A 24,066-nucleotide genomic window follows, 5' to 3' on the forward strand; every position below is an offset into this window, starting at 1 on the left:
AAAAATTGCAGGATGGGGACTATCACATTTTTAAATGGTGGGATGAAGCTATGATTGAGGAACTGAACACAGTGAAGGAAGATCTTCTAAAGTTAACTAGTTTGAATCAAATGCGTGAAGCGCTTCAGGGACAAAAAGAGGAGATTGCTAACATCTTAAATATGCACAAGGAAAATCAGATGGAGTTGGAAAGGATGAAGGCATTGATTGCGTACAAGAGTGATGGATTAACTATGGAATTAAAACTGACCAATGTGTTTGTTGCGACTTTGGTTATACTAGCAACAATGACCTATTTTTTCAAGTAGTTTGGTCGTTTTATTAGTAGTACTTTGGGTTGTGGTTTAATTGTTTAACATCAACTTTTAAACGTTATATTTGGTTTAGTCACAACCGGAATTATTCGTAATGAAGATAATATAAAGATAAAAATATATAATTAACCAAATAAAAATAAAAATAATAATATATAATTAACCATGCGTAATACACACAAACATTTTACATCAAATTATTCCTATCCACGTAAGATAGATTGTTGGGATGTAGGTAATGAAAATAATATAAAGAGTTCAGCAACGTGGTTTAGAAGTTTGGAATGTAAGCAACATTGACAAATGGAAACATAGGCTACGAATCATCTTCAGTCCGCTCGCGCTGGTCGAAGTACTCCAACCGGAGTTTGAAAACTCTAACCTCAGGGAAGGGTGGTTCAAATATCACTTTAGAGACACCCGGTTGACTAAGCACTTCCATCCCTCCTGCGGTGTGGAAAATAAGGAAAAAGGGTAACCAAAATTAGTTTTATGCAGCACTCTTATATTTAAAGGTGACTGAATTGTTTTAAATACGTTTGCTTAATAGCCCGTTATATCTTTAAAGTTTGTGAAAGCTAATAATTGCGAAATCGACTCACTCAAGATTCGTCAATGAAAACTGTATAAACCGGGCTCTCTCGGCAAACCGTGGAGCAGTTGGATCGTTCACCAATATTCTTCGTTCGACGTGAGTAACTTGCCCCATCGTGTCTATGGTGTCATGTCATTAGAATTATGGTACTGGATATGATATTAAAAAACGGAACAACACAATGCAACGTTACCTAAGCAGCAGTTCTGGGTCCAAGGAGACCACCGTTCGTAAATTTGGTCGAAGGGGACGTAGTCGATGTAGTGATTGGTCGACAAGCAACGAATGTTGTCCACAACCGTGTCAGCAGTGAATTTGATCCGGTAGTTGGAAGCCACGACCTTCACAGCGGATGTGTCGTCAGTGATGACGAAATTTGAGAAGGTTTTCCACAAACCCTCCTCAATCCCCGTACAGAACTGGGGCAACAGGTCCTCGCTGATTGTTGCCTGCATCTTATCTCCCTACGGTGCAGGAAAAAGTTTAACCATGATGTAGATGAATTATTTAATATTAAGTGCATATAATATGATGATGAGACGAGTCACTTACGAATACATCCGAAACAACCATTTCAAAGGTGACGAGGTTCGCTTCTCTCTTTCTCCACTTGCGGATGATTTTAACAGAAACCTTCCAATCAGAACGCCACGTCTGGAGATCGGATAGCCTGTCGAAATGCACCATGACTTTGTTGCACTTATGTTTAATTTGTGATGTGATATTTTGGTTTTTGAGAGACGAATTCATACTTCACCGGGTGTGTATTTGTCTTCTTATATAAGCAGCGAACAAACACAAATGGATTATCCATATTGTGGCTTTTCGAAACGTCGTGACTGCATTCCATACAGATACATCGCATTTAGGTAATTAACACGTGTAACTGCCGGTTAAGCGAAGACGATACATCGCATGCACCACTTAATTATTACCCTATAGTCGATCTTATATATTGGCGGAAAATATATTGGTTCATTTAACAAACCAATTCAATGTCAAACTTTATAAAACATCAAGGAATAGTGAATGATGGGTTAACCTCACAAATCAAGGCTGATATATAGTGTAAATGAACCAATGATGTTGAAGAACTGTATAATTTGAATAAAAATATTAAAGAAAAGCTCAGCCGGGGCACAGTTTAAAATAAAAAATTATTTTCAAAATTGTTTAGTAGTAGAGGCAAAAACTTCGTTCTTGCTAATAGACGGATTACTGAGGCCTCAGTTGCGACGGCGCATTCGGATGTCTGATAGGGTTGTTTTCCATCCCGAGTGTGTGAATTAAGGTGTTTAGATCTGGGATAAGTTCTACAAGAGGAGCGAGAATAGAAGTCAGCGACGGAACATTTAAGGAAGAAGAGATTACAGAGGTCAGGGGGAAATCAGAAAAAGGCGACTAGTTTCGATCCCTCTTTCATCACCGGTGTTGATTCAGAAGGTAAGTGTTTCTCTTGACTTCTTACTTTAATTTGGAAGAGAGATTGTTCCACGAAATTCTATATTAGATTGGAAGAGTATATAGCAAATACATTTAAGAATTACTTTGACTAGCCCTGAAACAACCCTTCCCGTTTTTTTTTTTTTTTTAATACCTTAATTTACTAGTGGTCCCATACCCACTAACATCCTAACATCAATCAATAACCGCGGATAATCAAATGAAACAAATTCCATTAAACCAAAAGAATTCCAACATTCAAATCCAATAACCAATAACATCAATCAAATAAAGAGATAACCAACAACTAACATCCTACAATGTTCCTTTGACTTAATCTAGCAACCTAACAACAGCTAGACCACAATCAATCAAGTCTCTAGAACATCCTCCTCCTCATAGCCCTTGATTCCACGATCACACTTTTCCTTTACCTGCACACCACAAACAACAATTGAGATGCGTAAGTATTATCATAAATACTTAGTGAGGCCATCCTCCCATCTACTGGGTTATACACACAAGCAGATGAGACCCTCAAGTTCAAGCAAAACAAACAACACACAACAATCCATCAAACCAGAAAAACAAGTCTCGGATAAGACTAGTGTCGACCGATGCCAAACGGTGTCGATCGATGCTACAACAAGGTGTCGACCGATGCCAAACAGTGTCGACCGATGCCCATCAAATTGGTGTCGACCGATGCTCCTGAGTGTCGATCGATGCCTCCTCTGCAGACACGATCTGCGCGAAACCCAGCGACGAACTCCGACTCCAATCAACCCAAAATCGTCTCTAATCAAGTCTAACCATCTCGGAATTCACTAGAAATCACACAAACAACGAACCCAAGCAACAAAACAACACAAACAGCAAGGAAAACACTCAAACAAGAGAGATCTCATGCTTAGATCAACCATGGTCAAGCACTCACCTCAAGAACAAGAAGTTTGGATTGAGAAACGTGGAAAACAACACCTCCAGAAGCTTCCCCTTCGATTCCAGCAACAGCTAACCCTCCTACAGCCTCAGATCTCTCCAAAATCACCAAGAACAAGCCCACAAATCTCAGAAAACGTTTTTCTCTCTTTTCTCTCTTTTTTTTCACTCAACGGCGACAAAATGAGACTCTGAAACCCTAAAATTCGTCCTAAGACATTTATAACTCGACTTAGGGATTTTAATTGAACCAAACCGAACCAATTCGGCAATTAAATCAAACCGGTCGAACCCAGAAATTAGTGGTGTCGATCGATGCCACTAGGGTGTCGATCGACACTCCTTCCAAAATCCCAAATTCTGGTTCGCGGATGTTACAATTCTCCCCCACCAATACGGATTCGTCCCCGAATCTCGCAATACCGTCCATCTGCCAAGGACCTCCGTGCCACCGTCATCACGGCCCGCACGTCCCCAGACCGGACTAAACACCATCAGTCAAGGTTTCCCGTGCCACTGTCGCAACAGCCCGCACACCTCCGACTGACCCTCGAGGTCTCCCTCTAGCCAATATACTCGCATCATAACACTATCTGCTCACAACTCAGTGCTTCCCCCGTCCGTGGTCGCAACCAACGAATCATGCCGGCTCGCTATCAGGCCAACCGCCTTAAGCTACAGCATCCAGGAAGTCACACACACACACTCCCCCCGCTCTCGGGTCGCAACCCTCGAGACATACCGGCTCACTGCCGAGCCTCGGCTCACAACTACGGTATCCAGGGAGCCTCACATATCCCGCTCTTGGGTCGTCACCCTCAAGCGCGCTCTCGGATCGTCATCCGAAGCAACATACCACTCCCACTCTCTGGCCACAAAGTCCATCGAGCTATCGGTATCACGTGAGTTGGGCCCACACGGCCTAGAGCAAAACAAATACTGATGCTAACGAGTATCTTCCGGCTAGATCTACCTCACATTTCCACAAAACATTCCCATTTTAGAAACTTCCTATTTATGGAAACCTTCCTTTTGTGGAAACTTTCTATTTATGGAAACTTTCCAAAAATAGAAACCCGAGCTATTTCTCTTTTCCCATGACAACAACAGTCAAACATAAAGAAAAATACTCATCTTATTAATCTCAAAATGTCATAATCGTTACAATCTCAACGAAATTACATCAGAAAAACCAAAAATACAACAACCGGAGCCAACAACCCGCATCCCGAGCACCACCTCATCTTGATACTTAGTCGCACAACCAATCACCCCTAAGCGACCAAATATCAAGAGAGATGGGCTGGAATACTCCGTACCCGCTCCAGCCACGGACTACAACTCGGACCCGGCTAGACAAGCTCAAGTCGCGGTCTGCTTCTCGAACCACTTCTTAAACCTTGCCTTCATCCTGGCCTCGGGCTCCCAAGTCTGCTCCTCTACTCCGTCACAGTCCCACAGGACTCTCATCAAAGGAATCTTCTTCTTCCGAAGTTCCTTGACTCTCCTCTCGAGCACCCTCACTGGTCTCGCCTCCAAAGTCATGTTAGGCTGAAGATCCTCAGGAATCTTAGCCAACAACTGATCACCTTCGTGAAGACACTTCCTCAGCATCGACACATGAAATACCTTGTGGAACGCACGCATAACCTCAAGCAACTCCAGCCGGTATGCCACTGGTCCCACCCGCTCAACCACTCTGAACGGTCCCATGTACCTCGGACTCAACTTAGTCTCTGTCAATGACCTGTTCGGACCCCGCAACATGGCCATCTTGAGGTACACTCTATCACCAACCTGAAACTCAAGATCCTTTCTCCTCTTATCAGCATAACTCTTCTGCCGATCCTGAGCCTCCTTCATGTTCAGCCTCAAAACCCGAATCTTCTCCGAGGTCTCCTGAACAAAATCTGCACCAAATATGCTCCTCTCCCCCACCTGAGTCCAACATAATGGTGTACGACACGGCCTCCCATACAAGGCCTCATAAGGAGCCATCCCAATACTAGCCTGGTAGCTGTTGTTATAAGCAAACTCCACCAAACTCAAGTGATCTGCCCAATGACCACCCCAATCCAGCACACACATCCTCAATAAATCCCCCAAAATCTGGATCGTCCTCTCTGACTGACCGTCTGTCTGAGGATGGTAGGCTGTACTCATATGCACTTTCGTGCCCATCTCTGCCTGAAACGCCCTCCAGAACACCGAAGTGAACTTGGAATCTCTATCAGACACAATACTAGCAGGTACACCATGCAATCTGACTATCTCCCTCACATACTTCTTGGCCAAAACCGCTGCTCCAGCAGTTTTCTTGATGGCCAGAAAATGTGCAGACTTAGTCAAACGGTCCACAATGACCCAAATAGCATCAAACGTCCTCGACACAGGTAAACCTACCACGAAGTCCATCGTGATCAAATCCCACTTCCACTCTGGAATGGGTAAACTCTGTAACAAACCACCAGGAACCTGATGCTCCGCCTTCACCAGCTGGCAAGTATCACACTTCGCCACCCAGTCAGCTACGTCCTTCTTCATCCCGACCCAGTGATAATACCGCTTGAGATCACGGTACATCTTGGTCGCCCCTGGATGAATAGAGAACTTGCTCGAATGAGCCTCTCTCAGTATCTCCTGCCTCAAATCCTCACCCTTGGGCACACAGATCCGACCATGCACAAGGATAGTACCATTAGCAGAAACCTGATACTCTGCACCCGCAGCCTTAGAGGCATTCACCAGCCCCTTATCACTCTCCTGAGCTAACCTCACTCTGCTCAATAAATCTGCTCTATCAACTGCCTCCAAACCCAAAGGTTCTTGTGAGATAGCACACAAACTCAATGCACTAATCTCACCTACCAACACCTCCATATCCTGCTCCTGAGCCGAAGCCACCCGCTTCCGACTCAAGGCATCTGCAACCAGATTAGCTTTACCAGGATGGTAAGCTATGTCCAAATCATAATCCGCTACTAACTCCATCCAACGCCTCTGCCTCAAATTCAGCTCAGGCTGAGTAAAAATATACTTCAGACTCTTGTGATCTGTAAATACCTGTACCTTCCCACCATACAGATAGGATCTCCAAATCTTAAGAGCAAAGATCACTGCTGCCATCTCCAAATCATGAGTAGGATAATTAGCTTCATGCTTCCGCAACTGCCGCGAAGCATAAGCTATAACCTTCCCCTGCTGCATAAGTACACAACCCAACCCCACTCTAGAAGCATCTGTATACACAACATAAGGCTCGTCCTGCTCAGGCAATGCTAACACCGGCGTGGTAGTCAACATCTGCTTGAGACTTCCAAAACTTGCCTCACACTCTGGTGACCACACAAACGGGACATCCTTCCCTGTAAGCTTAGTCATCTGCTGAGCCATACTCGCAAAACCCCGAACAAACCTCCTGTAGTAACCTGCTAACCCCAGGAAACTCCGAATCTCAGTGGCACTCTGCGGCCTCGGCCACTCCCTGATGGACTGAATCTTCTCTGGATCCACTGAAACTCCCTCAGCTGAAACAATATGACCCAACAACCCCATCTCACGCTGCCAGAAACTGCACTTTCTCAGCTTAGCAAACAACTTCTGCTCCCGCAGCTTCTCCAACACTGCTCTCAGATGTACTGCATGCTCCTCAGGACTCTTAGAATATACCAGGATGTCGTCGATGAAAATGATGACTGACACGTCCAGAAACTCCTGGAACACGCTGTTAATCAATCTCATAAACGCAGCTGGCGCGTTTGTCAACCCAAACGGCATCACCACAAACTCATAGTGCCCATATCTCGTCCTGAAGGCTGTCTTCCTCACATCTGCCTCATGAATAGGGATCTGATGATAACCTGAAGCCAAGTCGATCTTGGAAAACCAAGTAGCACCCCTCAACTGATCCAACAACTCATCAATCCTCGGGAGAGGGTACTTGTTCTTCACAGTAACTCGGTTCAAACCCCGGTAGTCAATACACAACCGAAAACTCCCATCCTTCTTCTTAACAAACAACACCGGAGCTCCCCACGGTGAACAACTAGGACGGATAAAACCCTTGCCCAACAAATCCTCCAGCTGCTTCTTCAGCTCTGCCATCTCTGCTGGAGCCATCCTGTAAGGAGCCTTGGATAACGGCATCGTCCCCGGTTCCAGCTCAATGGTAAAAGGATCCGACCGAGATGGTGGTAATCCCTGCAATGACTGGAACACATCCTCAAAGTCCTCCACAACCGGAATACCGCTAACCGTAGACTTCCCCACTGACTCTGGCATAGATATAGTAACCAGATAGGCCTCACGGCCCTTCTCGATCATCTTCCCTGCCTGAACGGCTGAGATCACGAGACTCCCCGAAGTCGGTCTAATACCCTGAAAAACCAACTTCCCTCCTGGACGCTCAAACTCCACTCTACCCCGATAGCAATCCAAATGCACCTTATACCGATGCAACCAATCCATACCAAGAATGACGTCATACAACTCCACTGGACTGATAAGCAAATCCGCTGGCCACGACTCTCCTGCGATCTGAATATCAACTCCTCCAGCTCGTCCAATAACCCTCAGAAACTTGCCTCCAGCAACTCTGACAACTCCTGAACATTCTCCAGAATCCCCTCTGATCCCCGCACTCACGGCACACTCCGGAGTAATGAAGCTATGAGAAGCTCCAGAATCAAACATAACATGGGACTTAAACCCGCCCACCAACAAGGTCCCTACACAAATCTCATGTGTTGAGAACCTAACACTTGACCACAAGCAAAAACAAATATAATCTGAACTATTGAATTGACTAAGTTCGAATCTCAGAAGTTATACCTGTGATCGATCCTGCACTAGTGCCACCGGGCTCCTGGGTCGAGTACACCTGAGTCGTCGGCTCAATCCAACCCACCGGCTGCACACCGTGCTGCACACCCTGCTGCACCCCTGGCTGAGCTCCAGCCTGCAACACTGCTACTGCCCTCTGCTGCAACTTGGGACAACGAGGCTTGATATGCCCCGTCTCTCTGCAGTAGTAACACACTCGAGTATCGGTCCGCGGCTCCGTCACCGCCCGCTGCTCTGTCACTGCCCGCTGCTCACCTCTCTGTGGACAGCTAGTCACCTTGTGGTCCCTACTACCACACCCAAAGCATCTCGCACCCCCGTGCCTCGACCTCTGCATAGCATCAAACTTCCGCTTCTGCCCTTGCGCAGGCTTGCCGCCCTTGCTAGGAACAGAAGACGGCTGAGACTGCTGTGGCTGCACTGAAGAACCGACCACAACCACCTGTGACCTCAAGTCATCCTCTATCCCAGCTGCAACCTCAACCAACTCCGCTCTCGAAGCATAACTCTCACTCTACACCGAGTCCTCAAATCATCCCGCAGAGCCAACAAAAACCTCCGCACCTGAGCCGCCTCTGGCTCCCATGCCCTGCCTGCATACCCTACAAGCCGACTGAACTCTGCATCCAGCTCCCGCACTGTACGGTTCCCCTGAGTCAGACCCAAGAACCGTGCCTCCATACGATCAAGAGCCTCCTGAGGAAAATACTTGGAGTTAAACTCCCCCACAAAATCTCCCCAAGGCATACCCCTCTGCACCCTCCGTGCTGTCACCGACCTCCACCACACACGAGCATCTCCTGACAAGTAAAACACTGCCAGATCCACCCTGTACCGGTCGGGACACCTAAGCGAAAGGAAAATATCCTCCATCCGCTCTCTCCACTCATCCGCTACACTCGGATCGGTACTTCCTGAGAAATACCCTGCTCCCACATGCCGCAGCTGCTCCATCATCCGAACATACTGAGCATCCACTACCTCGGCCCCCGGCTGCACACCTGCCTGCAAACCCGCCACAGGCTGCACCGCTGGACCCTGCCCACCACCCACGGGCGGCACTACCGTATCCTGCCCACCAACCACAGGCGGCACAACTGCTGGAAATCGCTGCAAGGCTGAGCTACCTGAGCTAGCAAGTCCATCAAGACATCCTCCCTGCCTGGAGCACCTCCCGCTGCAACCCCCACACCCGGGGCAACACCGTGACCGACACCGGGCCCATCCGCCCTGCCGTCACCCAAACCAGCCTGGTCTCCAGACACACTAGGATGAACCTGTGACTCCGCCACCTCCTCACTGGCCATGCTCTGGGTCACACTCACACTGGCCTCAGGAACCTGACCTCGTCCCCGACCCCGACCACGACCACGCCCACGACCACGACCGCGACCAACAGCATCCTCACCCCTAACCATCTGTATCATCCAAGAACAGAAGGCTAAGCAAACAATAATTCTAATACACAAGAAACACAACTTACCGTGGAATCACAACACAGGCTCGAAGAGGATGTTCTAGGACTTCATGCCACACACAATTGCCAATCACACACTCAATTATAGCATGGAATCCTAAACATCAACAACAAAAGCACAATGAAACCTAGGCCTAGAACCGTAAGGGCTCTGATACCAAAATGAAACAACCCTTCCCATTTTTTTTTTTTTTAATACCTTAATTTACTAGTGGTCCCATACCCACTAACATCCTAACATCAATCAATAACCGCGGATAATCAAATGAAACAAATTCCATTAAACCAAAAGAATTCCAACATTCAAATCCAATAACCAATAACATCAATCAAATAAAGAGATAACCAACAACTAACATCCTACAATGTTCCTTTGACTTAATCTAGCAACCTAACAACAGCTAGACCACAATCAATCAAGTCTCTAGAACATCCTCCTCCTCATAGCCCTTGATTCCACGATCACACTTTTCCTTTACCTGCACACCACAAACAACAATTGAGATGCGTAAGTATTATCATAAATACTTAGTGAGGCCATCCTCCCATCTACTGGGTTATACACACAAGCAGATGAGACCCTCAAGTTCAAGCAAAACAAACAACACACAACAATCCATCAAACCAGAAAAACAAGTCTCGGATAAGACTAGTGTCGACCGATGCCAAACGGTGTCGATCGATGCTACAACAAGGTGTCGACCGATGCCAAACAGTGTCGACCGATGCCCATCAAATTGGTGTCGACCGATGCTCCTGAGTGTCGATCGATGCCTCCTCTGCAGACACGATCTGCGCGAAACCCAGCGACGAACTCCGACTCCAATCAACCCAAAATCGTCTCCAATCAAGTCTAACCATCTCGGAATTCACTAGAAATCACACAAACAACGAACCCAAGCAACAAAACAACACAAACAGCAAGGAAAACACTCAAACAAGAGAGATCTCATGCTTAGATCAACCATGGTCAAGCACTCACCTCAAGAACAAGAAGTTTGGATTGAGAAACGTGGAAAACAACACCTCCAGAAGCTTCCCCTTCGATTCCAGCAACAGCTAACCCTCCTACAGCCTCAGATCTCTCCAAAATCACCAAGAACAAGCCCAGAAATCTCAGAAAACGTTTTTCTCTCTTTTCTCTCTTTCTTTTCACTCAACGGCGACAAAATGAGACTCTGAAACCCTAAAATTCGTCCTAAGACACTTATAACTCGACTTAGGGATTTTAATTGAACCAAACCGAACCAATTCGGCAATTAAATCAAACCGGTCGAACCCAGAAATTAGTGGTGTCGATCGATGCCACTAGGGTGTCGATCGACACTCCTTCCAAAATCCCAAATTCTGGTTCGCGGATGTTACAAGCCCAGGTCATGAAATCGATGAATAGTTGTGTATTTGTGGCGGGCAGAGGTGAATAACCCTAATCGTCAACAGAATTGAACTTTGGTAGACATTGGTATTTGGGTTAATTGGTTTAGTGTACGTACATATTAATATGTACGTTACTTCTTGGTGATAGGATGGATCCTGAGACTGTAGAGATCGTTCCTCAATTGAGCTTGGATCTACCGAGGCGGTTATTTGCTCTTGACCATTACCCTCTCAAAACAAAGATAAATGCGTATTCAAAACTGGAATATCTTTCTACAATATCGAGGGTGCTGAGTGGAACAAAAGAAATGGAAAACTTGTTGGAGTCTCCATTTGGGCAGCTTTTTCGTATCCCTGCGAACAAGATCTCGTTCTCTGGTAAACTAGTTCATGGATTTGTTTGCCGTCAATTGGTGACCAAAAAGCGGCATGAGATGTGGATTGTGTTTGGTGGCAATCCAATCAAGTTTGGATTACAAGAATTTGCAGAGTTGACGGGTCTCGAATGTGGAAATTATCCAAAAAAGAGAGATGTGAAAAGAGCTACAAAAACGGATAAAGGATATAAGACTGTTTGGGAAGTACTATTCGGGGCAAACAAAGAACCAACAATCTCCGAGTTGGTAAAAAGGTTGGAGAATGAGGAAATGGAAACATGGCAGAAACTAGCTTTAGCGCTGATAATAATAGTTGATGGAGTTCTAACATGCGTCATGCAACCAGTAAAACCAGATCCGAAGACAGTGGAGATAACCAAGAATATTGATTTTTTTTTCAAATATCCATGGGGAAGGTTGTCATTTGAACGGACACTGGAGACTATTACAGGATCTAAATGTCCAGCAGACGTAGACAGTTTGGTGAAAATTTTGAAGCAACAATCAGTTGCTGTTCATGGATTTCCTCTTGCACTCCAGCTGCTGGCTTTTCAATCTGTCCCTGCACTTGAAATATTAGTACCATCTGACGTTCAAGATCAGGCATTTAATCAAAGATCGATCCACAATCTGGCTAAACTGCGCCCAATCAAGACAGCAGACATCTTCGCATGCGAGGCTGCTAAAGAGGCATGTACTTGGTTGATATAATACGTAAACGACTTGAAAATATAAGTTTCGTAAAATGTATATATTTTTGTAACCATATTATAGGTGGTTATCAGACGGATGGTTGGTAGTGGGGAGCATTGTGATAGTGGAGAATTGGCGTGGCGTGACGAAGAGGAAGACCATCAAGTTGACAACATTGAAAATCTTATTAAAGCTGGCCACAAATGGGATGAGGAAATATGAATGGGAGGTGATGATAGGTGTCCAAAACAGACACGTCCCGAAGAGAAAGGTTTGTTGACATTTAAACATTACAAAGGGCTTCATTTTACAAATTTTTAATTTAAATTAATGGTTAATTGGTGATATAGTAACAGTTGACTGTCGAAAGAGGAAAAGAGCAGACAACGCAACAATTGACAATAAGAAAGAGAAGAGCACACGGATACATGATGTGCGACCGGGGGGTACGCCCGTTGTTGATGAACGTGTGGACGATGACCAGTTTGAAAGGTATGCGGCGGAACTAAGCCGGTTCTACAGGAAACAAAAAGCACTGATAAAGGAAAATCAGGCAAACATGAAGGTTTTCGTACGTACAGAGATCCGCAAGGAGATAAGAGCTGCACTATTGGATCTTAAAAGAAATGAATATAAGGAACTTTCTTATGCTTCGCATACAGTTTCAGAGAAGAAGTATACAAAAAAAAGAAGAGGGAAAACAAAAAAGTTTCGATGAATGAGTTCAGTAATGGTTATGAAAAAAAAGGGAGAGAAGGTCAGAAACAGGGGATGCGCTGACACTGCTAAGGTTGATATGACAAATAGCTTAAGGGTTGTAGTTTTTTCGCTACTTACATATATTAAATTATGTTGCTATCCTGGTGTGCACAGGGTGATCGGAATACTGATGGTTTGAAGGATGCCGTAGATGGTCAACACTCTGTCAGTGGTGATTCTTCAGTTGGAGGCCAGGTAATGGACAACAAGATCCTCTTTAGAATGCGGCTCAATCAATATAATGTGGGTCTTTTTGTTTATGCACCTATCATATACGCTTTATATATTTGACTATAGGGTACAACCCGTAGTCATATTAATGGGTGGGTAACCGATAATTACGACTGTGGCATGAACGAACCATCCCCGGACAATGGAGTTAATGAGTGTCGCCAAGATTATGACGCGGGGGACATTGATGTGGAGCAATCACCAACTAAAACCGTATCCAATGTAAGTATTAGACACGAAATGGAGATTACAACACTATATTCGTAATAAAACATTATCCACGTTTAATTGAACAGATATTGCTGCAGCTGAATACTAAAATGGAACCTGATCTGCATTGTAACAAAATAGTAGGTCAGGAAGTAACCATAAAAGGATAACCATCTGTGGGTTTTATATATATTTGGTTATTTGTTTATATCCTCCAATCTAAACGTGTAAAAATGTATTTTGTACCAAGTTCTTAAAAGTTTTATTATTTTGAATAGGTGGATGGGGAAGAACTGCATCAAGAAGGTGGAAAAGTCGAGTGGTTTAACAGTAATGGAGGGAACATAAGACGTCAGGAAGGCGAGTCAGATGAGGGTTGTAACAAAACCGAAACACCTATAGAAAATGAAACTGCAGTTGACGCTGAACAAGAGGCAAGTGTCTACATTTTATGATTTCAATTATTTGTGACATTAGTGTACGTAAGTATGAATCTATGTACGTACATCTTATTAGGCCAAAGTCCAAGCACTACAAAAGGAAAGCGATGTCGAGGAGGGCTGTAACAAAACTGATTGACATGTACAAATAGAAACTACAGTTGACGATCATCCACTGGCAAGTGTCTAACTTTTTTTTTTTCTATAATTTGTAAAATATATAGTGTCTACTTAGATGGTTTACTGTACGTCACAATACTCGATGTACGTACATCATATTAGGACGGAGAGCAAGCAATACACGAGGAAAGCGATATCGAAGAGGGCTGTAAAGAAACTAGAGGTGAAGTAGAAAATAAAAGTCCAGGGGAGGAATGTATTCCCGGTGACCCAGATATTTTAGTGCCGCGGTCGGTTATTGTTGTGGATGAAACAGGACGGGCAGAAGAAGTGATGATGGAGATACTTGCGAGTCAACCATCCGAAGCCATAGTGATAAAAGCAGGGTCGGTTTCATACGTCCCTATGGAAGAAGTTGATGATGGGAAATTCGCCAAATTCACCGAGTTGATAAAACAAGATAATGTGTAAGTGTAGTATATATTACTCAGATGACATAATTGGTCACGTTCAACCATTGATAGAGTATATTCATAATTACAAAATTTCGCAGGATACACACCTTTTTCGGATTCCGCAAAGCAGATATCAAATTCTTCTCTACTCTTATATCTTCCCAAAAATGGGTCCATAGTCAGGTACATATTTTAAACTTTAACTACACGATTTAGGTGTGTTCATGGTTTCTTGTTGGATTTAAATTCGACCGGTTTGCGTTTAACTGCATCTGCAGCACATGGAGATGATTGCCCTAACGCTGTGGCACAAAAACGGAGAAGAAATGATAAAACAAAGGACCATAATTTTGGACTCCGTTCTCTTTTACGAGTTGACAAGAAGGTTCCAAGCATTCAACAGGACCACGGCGAAACGGAATTTTAGATGGGACAAAGTACTCATTGACATCGTCAATGGGGAAAGGATGCACCACGAACCAAGGTTGAAGTGGGTTACAGATGTCGACGTTATATATGCTCCAATGAACTGGAAATCTAAGCATTGGGTAGGAGTGGGCATAAATCTTAAAACGAGACATGTTTCCATTTACGATCCTTTGATGACCCTTTCCAGAGAAACTCTTGCAATGTCCTGGATCAAGCCGGTGATTATGATGATACCGTACCTACCTCAGAGGGTTATCGATGTCAATTACCCTCTCGATCCATTTACCGCTGAAAGGGTTAGCGAAGTAGGACAAAACTTGAGGACGGGAGATTGTGGACCTTTTGCTATGAAGTTTTTAGAACTGTTGAGCATGGGTAAACCGATGGCTGATTGCTTGAAGATCACCGACAACAATATTGACAATTTCCGAAAGAAGTTCGCGATGGACGTCTACAAAGCTGGTATTGGCCCGATAAATTAAGTAGCGAATAAACATTCTTCCTGGTTGTACTTATTACTTTCACGCAGGTGGTGCATATGATCCGTTATAGTCTGTTAGGATGATTTTGGTTCGCTGACTTCGAATACAATTTAATTGCCTCGCTCATCATATCATACCTCTAACTACATGTTGCCAATGTACGTAGGATTGCCAGTAGGGACAAGTTAGTGTGCTCAAAATGGAGAGAAACTAAGCACCAACCATGCACCTAAAAATAAAGTCTATAACGTTAGAGAATCGATTGTACGTACACAGATGAATATATGTACGTGTGTACATAGACCATAATAAGGCCGTTACTTAGTTGATTGTACGTACACATCTGATAAAGGCCTAACATATACTAATACTGGTTAGAAAGACGTCATAATGATACATATCTAGACCCTGCGATATACCAAAAACACTACACCTAAAGAGGGTTTACAAACAACCGATAAAAGCTATGTGAGTGACCAGACCTCGGATAATCTAAGAACGACATCCTCAAATCCCACATGTTACCAAAAAAATGACCAAACACACATCTTCTATTAGCAACACGCGTAAACCCAATCTTAAATTTTGCAAAATCATACTGCTCCGGTAATGTACATGGAACCTAACTTCTTCAACTTTTGGATCCCGAGTTGAACTCAGCTTCCGGATAATCTATTGTCTCCGACGTAGCATCTAGTTGCAGAAAGCAGTCTTGGTCTGAGACCTCATCAAACACTTGTTGTCTCCGACGTAGCATCTAGTTGTAGCAAGTTTCATCCTAATCGAAGGCATGGCCGCATCACATAGGCCTGTGTAGTTTAGTCCAAGAGCTATACACTCTAAGCACTTCAACGTGTACACACCACATTCACCTTGTTGATAGTTCTGTGGGAGTGTTTTCACCTGGTAGTAACTAAATGCCGCCGCCCCGATATTCTCATCTTTGTACCTCCGATGATATGCTTGTATCAAACGTGGGATCATTTTTGCGAACGGCTTACACTTCTTTTGTAGACTCTCGTCGGTTCTACCGCTGTTTATGCTATCGTAAACTCGTAGCCTTTGCTGGACTAAGTCAGCTTCGATGGCTACCCAATGGTTGTTATCGAGGTTGTATGGGAAGAGCAGGGTGTCTACATCGTCAACCCAAACCTTGTGTGTCATTCTGTATTTTAGCAGCCTTCCCACGTACGTCTCAAAACAACCTTCTCCAAAAACCCATTTATTAGAGGCTTCCATTTTAGGGAATTCGAATGCCCACGTACTAACAAACAAAGGATCAAGAAAAGCAATACGATCTGTTTTATATGGGGATGGCGTTTGCGTCCCCCTAATACGGAACATATGCATACATGTAACCATGTGGTGCAACACGAGTGACATCTATCAGGCATTAGTATACCATAGTTAACTGCGTCAAATGTTATGGAACAAAACTACGAAGCTTACCGCATCCCATAACCAGCCGAATGTTGTAGTTGGCCACAATTGTTTAGGGGTCAGGAGGCGAAAATAAAATTCGGCATTTCCAGTGCAAGGTACTTTAGCCCTGAATACCAAAATTAACAAATCAGTTATAGATCATAGTCCTCAAATCCGAATATAGACACTAATTATATACAACTCTAAATGAAGACTTACAAATCATCAGTTAGGAAGGACATCAGCTTTGCAATTTTGTCAGGACCTGCCTCAATAACCGGATCGTACACTGCGGGAGATAGGACTACAATGTGGCTTTCACGTCGGGTAATTAATGCAGCTCGCATTGATTCGTCATTAGGGTTTAACCCTATGTTAGTGCCCACTGGATCTACTAATAGAAGATCAAGCTCTCTTGATGGAGGAAACACCTTTTGTAACAAATATGCAAAATACCTGGCTTTCTCCTTATCTTTCAGTGTATAAGATGATGCAGGAGTACTGGTCCCCTCGGTTAAATCCACAACAGATTCGCACTTTCGATCCGACGAGTCAGGGTTACCACCACTTACCGGATGGATAACATTAATAGGAACGGGTTGAGCACCTGCTCCATCTACTTTGTCATTATACTTTGCTCTTTTATCACCTTCCTCTGTCTCCCAACTCTGTACTCTTTTCCCACGCTGTACACTGTCTACCATCTGCTTTGGAATTTGCTCTACACTGTCCTCTGGTTCGATTTTAATACTCCTAGACGACATGACCTTATCCTTAATGGCTAACGGATTCCTAACACAACTAGCAACTTTATAACCATCCTTGTCCGAATGCTTTATCTGATATAGCCATGACTTGAAAAAGACATGTATTTGACGTTATATACAAGACATTTGAAATATAATATGACGCTGTTAAACTAGAGACAAAGTATACAAATTGCTAAATTGTGTGTACGAAAAAAATCATATATCAAAATAATTACAAAATTATACAACTTCACAATACTGAAATTGATATTGTTTCCTCGAATAGATAAATACAAAGACTTCATACTGAACAATAGATATATAATAACAATTTTATCAATACAGTACGCAGATCATACCTCCTCTATTTTCGGTTCGTCATTTCTTAATGTACGAGGACCTTTCGTATGCGCTCCTCCATCCGTTGAGTTGATAACAACTTTCTTCAATAGTTGAACGTCACTTTCAAAGTTACCCATCCTACTCTCCATACCTTGAAGTTTGAACACAACTTCCGCTATTGCTCTAGAAAACGATATCTGAATATTATCCATTTTCGCCCCTAGTGTTTCAACCATAGTAAATAACCTTCCACTACCATCTTCACCCTGCACACCTGAATGCTTATCTCCAGACGCCTTCTCTGCTGAACATTTGTCCCCAACACTTTCTTTCTGCTCCTTCGCATTATTGGGGACATTACGGATGCTGGTTGGGGCAGTTTCAAGGAAATCATCGTCACTTACCCCTGCAACATGTTGCCTCCTCTCCCTCTTCTTCGTATGTCCCCCTTCCTTTTTTTTACACAATCCCATTCTCTTTCATCCACTTCGCCATTGATCACGTCTAACAGCAGATTATCCAGTTTCTTCTTCAAACCTTCCCCTACACCATACACAGAATACTGTCCTTGCCAATCTGGATATATGAACTCCAAAGGTTTAGGTACTAAATGCTTCACCTGAAGCTGCATTTCAGATACCATAACTTTTAATATTCTATCTCAAAGAAAAAATGCAGACAAATAATGTATACATAAATTGAAGGCATACCTCCCCATTATTAAGGAGTTTGCTCCCGGATATGAAGGCTTCGATATCCTTCCTTGGCCTCCCTCCTCTCCACCTTAACAGAGGAAAATCTACACCTTCTCTTACATTCCCGTAGCTAGCCCCCAGCACCTTGACGCTCTCAAATGCCCATATCAGCAATACATGGACACATCCATGGAGGGTATAAGCATTGTTAGGTAACCCAAGGACTTTGATGGAATCAACTAAACTCTTGAATCCAACCCTACCCCATTGAAAACTCTCAAATGCTTCTTCATTCAACGCCCTTTTAGCATATTCCAGAGGTATCCGACTGTTCCTTGATAAACCAAGCACTCCAACATGAACAAGATACAACCGAACAATCTGCGTCTTCATTCATCAGACCACCCACGGCAGCTTCTCAAACCGTCAACTAGCTCCTCCCAGTTGGGTCCATTAAAAGCTTTCACCTTTAAAGCCGCCCATAAAGGTGTATGATCGACTTCAAACTCTGTTTCATCAATCTTCTCACAATTCAAACCACTTATTTCTTCATATTCATATAGAGAGAACCTCAGCGGCTTTCCTCCAACCAAAAACCATACCTCCGATGGAATGTTTATTGCCAATTGATTGGACAATAGATAATGGATGGTCTTCCCACAAAACAGGTAGTCAGATTCCGCTAGATCTAATAGAACTCCCAGCTGCGAATTCTTTCTTATTTTGTCGTACACCTCATCACCAACAAAGCCTTCCAAACCAGCAAGATTGGACAAACTACAATCGTGGTGCATGCTTCTCATCGGCAGTGGAAAATTACCAACTCCATACAACCTACTTGGATACCTCTTGCTTGACCCCATATCTACGACAGAAGCTTTAGTTTTGTTATTAATTCAATATCACAAAACATCTGTTGCTTAGATTAGCAACGAAGCAACATGAAGTCACACAAATATCTTCCGAAAAACAGAGCTCAACATCATACAGAAAACTAACATGAATTTCGTCAGAAATTACCTTCCACAAAATACAAGGCCTACTATGTAATACTCGAAATTTTAGAAAACAGTAAGCAATAGAGACTAAACCACGATATAGAAATTTACCTCAGAGCAAATCGCTATATTTCCCTCCTCCTGTACTTCAAACCACCTCCCCGTCAACTCGCCGTCAGTGGTCCTCCAGCCAAACGCCCTCCACACAGATTCTTTTCACGCCGCAAGCTATCTAAAAATAGCCGATCTCAACCCAACTATCGTAAGACAAACAACACAAAGATTCAAGGGATCGACTTAGGTTTATGATCTTTTTATTTTCCCCTTTTAAGATCTTTGTTTTAAAAGAGAATGACATAAAACGTAATAAAATACACAACTCAGGTATAGAAGTAATTTGCAAACTTTTATGTGTTATTCTAGTAAGACAGAAATCTCAACTTTTAGTCTAGTAATAAACCTACTTTTATGCAATATTCTAGGTAATTTCCCATTAATTTATGATATTATTGGGACCATATTTTACATGGGAATTTCAAAAAAAATATTATCTTATTATCTTATCGAATTTTGTTAATTTTTATACTGGTCCGACTTGGGACCAGCAAAATTTATTAATTTTATAGTGTTTATTAATTTATAGAGTATTAATATATAGAGGTTTTACTGTATATATATATATATATATATATATTTTTTTTTTTTTTTTGACATTGACAATAATTAAAGGGTGAATTAGCTGAGTAGCCAAAAAAAAAGAACAGACAAATAATATAGCCATCTATTCAAAAAAATTAGGAAAGTAGGATGAAGAGTAGGGTTAATTACTATTTTGGATTTTTTGTTCAAGGGTAGTGGTGGATAGGGGTAGAGGGCGGTGGTGGTGGACGGTGGTCCGGCGGTGATCCCACGGCGGTCTGGTGGCGGTCCGGTGGTTCTCCGGCGGTGGTCCGGCGGTGGTTCAGCGGTTCTCCAGCGGTGGTCCGGCGGTTCTCTGGCGGTGGTCCGGCGGTTATCCGGTGGTGGTTTGGCGGTTCTCCGGGGGTGGTCTGACGGTAGTGGTTAGAGGAAATCTAAATCCTAAAAGTTAATACATTGAGAATCCTAGTAATGAAGGTGGCAAAGAGGTGGTGGTGGTGGTGGCTGCCGGAGGTGGTTGTAGAGGGTGGAGATGGTGGTTTTAAAGGGTGGGGATGGTGGTGAAAGAGGGTGAAAATAATAGGGTTAAGGGTAATATAGTAGCCCTGGGCTCTGACCGCGTGCCTGTTGAAGAATGAGACATTATAGTTTATATAGAGTATATTACTTTTACGTGGTTAGAGTAATTAGTTGTTTAATTATAGTTTTTTTTTGGTTATAGGGTGCGATTTCTGATAATTAAAAGAGAGAAAGATGACACATGTCAAGGATTAGACGTACCAAATGTTTTGCAAAAGAAAAAAAAAAGACGTACCAAATGTGAAAAAGTTAGATAGCAAACTCTCTCATCTCGCATATATATGTGTGCGTTACATTCTAACTTCAAACGCACTTCCTTCAAACTTCTTCCAGTATTAGCTCAAGTACCTTTGGTATGGCGTCAAGGCCGGGAGTTCTGACGGAATGGCCATGGAGTCCCTTTGGTGGTTTTAAGTACCTCTTGGTGGTCCCGTTAGCAATAGCAAGCATATATTCGTACATGACAGCGGAGGAGGAGGAGAAGGATCTAGGGCGTATGCTGATAGTGGCACTAATGCTATGGAGAATAGTTCACAGTCAGATATGGATCAGCGTGTCGCGTCAGAAGACGGCCAAGGGGACGAAGAAGATCGTGGACAAGCCCATTGAGTTCGAGCAAGTGGACCGAGAACGCTCTTGGGACGATCAAATCATCTTCAACACTCTCTTTATGTATCTCCTCAACAGCAAACTCCCAGGCAGCTCCCGCATCCCCATCTGGAGACTAGACGGAGCCATCCTTATTGCTCTAGTTCACGCTGGTCCCGTCGAGTTCTTATACTACTGGTTTCACAGAGCTCTCCACCACCACTTCCTCTACTCCCGCTACCATTCTCACCACCACTCCTCCATCGTCACCGAGCCTATCACGTGTATGTACCTTCATCCAACATTTTCTTCTATTTTTATATAATGTGTATATATATAGATCAATCCATATAATATTTTTAATATCAAACTTATCAGCTGTGGTGCACCCCTTCGCCGAGCACATCGCCTACACAATACTGTTCGCCATACCCATAGTAGCGGCGTCCCTTTGTGGGATCCTCTCCATTTTTTCCGTCATTGCATATATGACATACATTGACTTCATGAACAACTTGGGACACTGCAACTTCGAGTGTTTCCCTAAACGTCTCTTCCACCTCTTCCCTCCCCTCAAGTTCCTCTGCTACACCCCCTCGTACGTCAACACTATATATACTTGCACTATTAAGATTTGAGCTCATATATATAAGTAGATAACATGGACATCAAATATGTTGAAGGTTCCACTCGCTCCACCATACTCAGTTCAGGACCAACTACTCTCTGTTCATGCCCATCTACGACTACATCTACGGGACGACCGACAAGTGCACCGAATCCTTATACGAAAATTCGTTGGAGAGAGAGGAGGAATCACCCGACGTCATCCACCTCACTCACCTCACTACACTCGACTCCATCTACCAAATGCGCCTTGGCTTCCCATCCTTCTCCTCTCGCCCCTTGTGGTCTCGATCCCCATGGTACCTCACCTACTCCATGTGGCCCTTCACCCTTCTCTTCTCCTTCGTCCTCACCTCCGCTATCTCCTCATGCACCTTTGTTTTTGAGCGAAACCGTCTCCGCAACCTCATCCTTCACTCTCACCTCCTTCCCAAGTTTGGATTTCACGTAAGCATTTTTAATAACCTTTAAAAAAATACGTAACTTAGCAAGAGAACAACACTTTAATTTACACAAAATAACCTTTATTAAACTTTAATACTAATTTTCCACATAAACACGTGGCGACAGTATAAATCACAGCGCCACCATAGGTCCATAAACAATATCATTGAAGCAGCTATCATAGAAGCAGATGAAAAGGGTGTGAAAGTAATGAGTCTTGGCCTGATGAACACTGTAAGTTCATTAATTACTTCAGAATCATCTTTTGTATATATGAATTACTGTCTCGGATAAGTAACTAATTAACTCATGATTAATGAGACGGATGAGCTAAACGGGTATGGAGAATTGTACGTGCAAAAGCATCCAAAGTTGAAAATAAGGCTAGTAGATGGAAGCAGCATGGCAGCTGCAGTTGTGGTTAACAGCATTCCAAAGGGGACCACGGAAGTTGTCTTTAGAGGCAATTTCACCAAGATTGCTTCAGCCATTGTCTTTTCTCTATCTCATAAAGGCATTAAGGTATACTTTGAATATTTATGAAAATAGAATCCACTGATCAGCTTCTCAAATCAAACAACAATTAATGTGTGTGTATGTATAGGTGGTTGTGTTACGCGAGGAGGAATACACCAAACTCATCAAATCTGGGGCCGACGAGAATCTTGTATTGTTCTCAAGCAATAACTGTTACTCCTCAACGGTATGGTTGGTGGGGGATGGACTAGGGAAAGAAGAACAGATGAAGGCAAAAGAAGGAACTCTCTTCATTCCCTTTTCTCAATTCCCACCGGCCAAACTCCGTAAGGACTGCTTCTACCACTCTACTCCAGCATTGCTTGTTCCCAAGTCTGCCCAAAGCATTGACTCGTGTGAGGTATATAGCTTAGAACACTACAAAAAACACCGTGCTTGACGTCAGTTTTTATTGACCTTGACGTCGATACTAAACCCATTTTTAAACCAAATAGCACCGTGAAGTATTTTGACATCATTTTAACAAACGACATTTACTTTTACGTTTAGAAAAAACAAAAAAAAAATCATAAACGGAGAAGCATAACAAGTGAAATAAGTCTAATGAAATAATAGTTGGTTTACAAACCAACTACATATCCCTTGTTTTCAAAGAAATTTAAGTCGGTTTAGATTACATTGATAGATGTGTGCATAATCTAGCGAATGAATGGTTTATTCCAGAATTGGCTGGGAAGGAGGGTGATGAGTGCATGGAGAATAGGAGGGATAGTGCATGCGCTTGAGGGTTGGGAGGAGCATGACTGCGGCAACACTTGCAACTTTTTCCGTCTCCATGCCATCTGGGAAGCTGCTCTCCGCCATGATTTCCAGCCTCTCCAGCTCCCACCATCGCATCTCTGATCTTTTCATATTCATATATATCTCCCCCTCTGTTTATCATCTACTTGTCTCCCCTCTAAATTTTATCTCTGATATTTTCATATTCGCAAATTTGAATTATCTCTTTTATAAAATAGTTAATCAAAACAAAATGACATGAGTTAAGATGTGTAACGTGTTAATCTAAGTTTATTAATAACGACAAAAACAAATATTTTTTTGTTACGCTTGCTTTATCTTGCTTCATATATGACAAACAATTACGTCGAATATTATACAACACTGATTTGATATATTACGTCTTACCTAAATAAGATTTGGGTGCATCATCATATCAAGACAGTTACAAAACCTTCACGAGTTACGTTTTACTTTTTTTTCCGACAAATGAAATATATTATATCATAAAGAGTTACGTTTTACTTAAATGGTCCTTTT

General features: G+C 43.1%; 3 protein-coding genes and 1 long non-coding RNA gene across 4 annotated transcripts; 2 read left to right on the forward strand and 2 right to left on the reverse strand.

The window, feature by feature from the left end:
• Nucleotides 1-11,139: 11,139 nt before the first annotated feature.
• LOC147944264 (uncharacterized) lies at nt 11,140-12,282 on the forward strand. Its single transcript, XM_087512521.1, has 2 exons — nt 11,140-12,057; nt 12,142-12,282. Exons 1-2 carry the CDS (start codon nt 11,140-11,142, stop codon nt 12,280-12,282), a joined length of 1,059 nt encoding a protein of 352 aa, XP_087368647.1.
• A 3,597-nt stretch (nt 12,283-15,879) lies between these two features.
• Nucleotides 15,880-18,787, reverse strand: LOC147944265 (uncharacterized). The gene is made up of 6 exons (XM_087512522.1): nt 18,410-18,787; nt 18,163-18,324; nt 17,717-18,037; nt 16,828-17,447; nt 16,636-16,735; nt 15,880-16,569 (listed from the first exon to the last, which is right to left on the reverse strand). Exons 1-6 carry the CDS (start codon nt 18,785-18,787, stop codon nt 15,880-15,882), a joined length of 2,271 nt encoding a protein of 756 aa, XP_087368648.1.
• A 2,016-nt stretch (nt 18,788-20,803) lies between these two features.
• Nucleotides 20,804-23,853, forward strand: LOC147944266 (protein CER1-like 1). Its single transcript, XM_087450679.1, has 7 exons — nt 20,804-21,482; nt 21,577-21,796; nt 21,882-22,272; nt 22,396-22,503; nt 22,591-22,791; nt 22,874-23,146; nt 23,470-23,853. Exons 1-7 carry the CDS (start codon nt 20,966-20,968, stop codon nt 23,647-23,649), a joined length of 1,890 nt encoding a protein of 629 aa, XP_087306805.1. The 5' UTR covers nt 20,804-20,965; the 3' UTR covers nt 23,650-23,853.
• Nucleotides 22,779-23,565, reverse strand: LOC147944267 (uncharacterized). Its single transcript, XR_015557458.1, has 2 exons — nt 23,424-23,565; nt 22,779-23,163 (listed from the first exon to the last, which is right to left on the reverse strand). It is a non-coding gene; the product is annotated as an uncharacterized LOC147944267 (long non-coding RNA).
• Nucleotides 23,854-24,066: the final 213 nt, after the last annotated feature.

The sequence above is a fragment of the Camelina sativa genome, chromosome 5 (genome assembly GCF_030686135.1).
Source record: "Camelina sativa cultivar CO46 ecotype springtype chromosome 5, ASM3068613v1".
Taxonomy (NCBI): domain Eukaryota; kingdom Viridiplantae; phylum Streptophyta; class Magnoliopsida; order Brassicales; family Brassicaceae; genus Camelina; species Camelina sativa.

What these genes read in the sequence shown, in the direction of transcription:
- LOC147944266 (XM_087450679.1), top strand. Translation starts at nt 20,966, where the DNA reads ATGGCGTCAAGGCCGGGAGTTCTGACGGAATGGCCATGGAGTCCCTTT. An exon ending in TTCCTCTGCTACACCCCCTC is followed by an intron (nt 21,797 to 21,881) that starts GTACGTCAACAC and finishes AATATGTTGAAG; the next exon opens with GTTCCACTCGCTCCACCATA. An exon ending in AAAGCATTGACTCGTGTGAG is followed by an intron (nt 23,147 to 23,469) that starts GTATATAGCTTA and finishes GGTTTATTCCAG; the next exon opens with AATTGGCTGGGAAGGAGGGT.
- LOC147944265 (XM_087512522.1), bottom strand. Translation starts at nt 18,787, where the DNA reads ATGAAGACGCAGATTGTTCGGTTGTATCTTGTTCATGTTGGAGTGCTT. An exon ending in TCCTTCCTAACTGATGATTT is followed by an intron (nt 16,736 to 16,827) that starts GTAAGTCTTCAT and finishes TTTGGTATTCAG; the next exon opens with GGCTAAAGTACCTTGCACTG. An exon ending in TCGGCTGGTTATGGGATGCG is followed by an intron (nt 16,570 to 16,635) that starts GTAAGCTTCGTA and finishes AATGCCTGATAG; the next exon opens with ATGTCACTCGTGTTGCACCA.
- LOC147944264 (XM_087512521.1), top strand. Translation starts at nt 11,140, where the DNA reads ATGGATCCTGAGACTGTAGAGATCGTTCCTCAATTGAGCTTGGATCTA. An exon ending in CATGCGAGGCTGCTAAAGAG is followed by an intron (nt 12,058 to 12,141) that starts GCATGTACTTGG and finishes ACCATATTATAG; the next exon opens with GTGGTTATCAGACGGATGGT.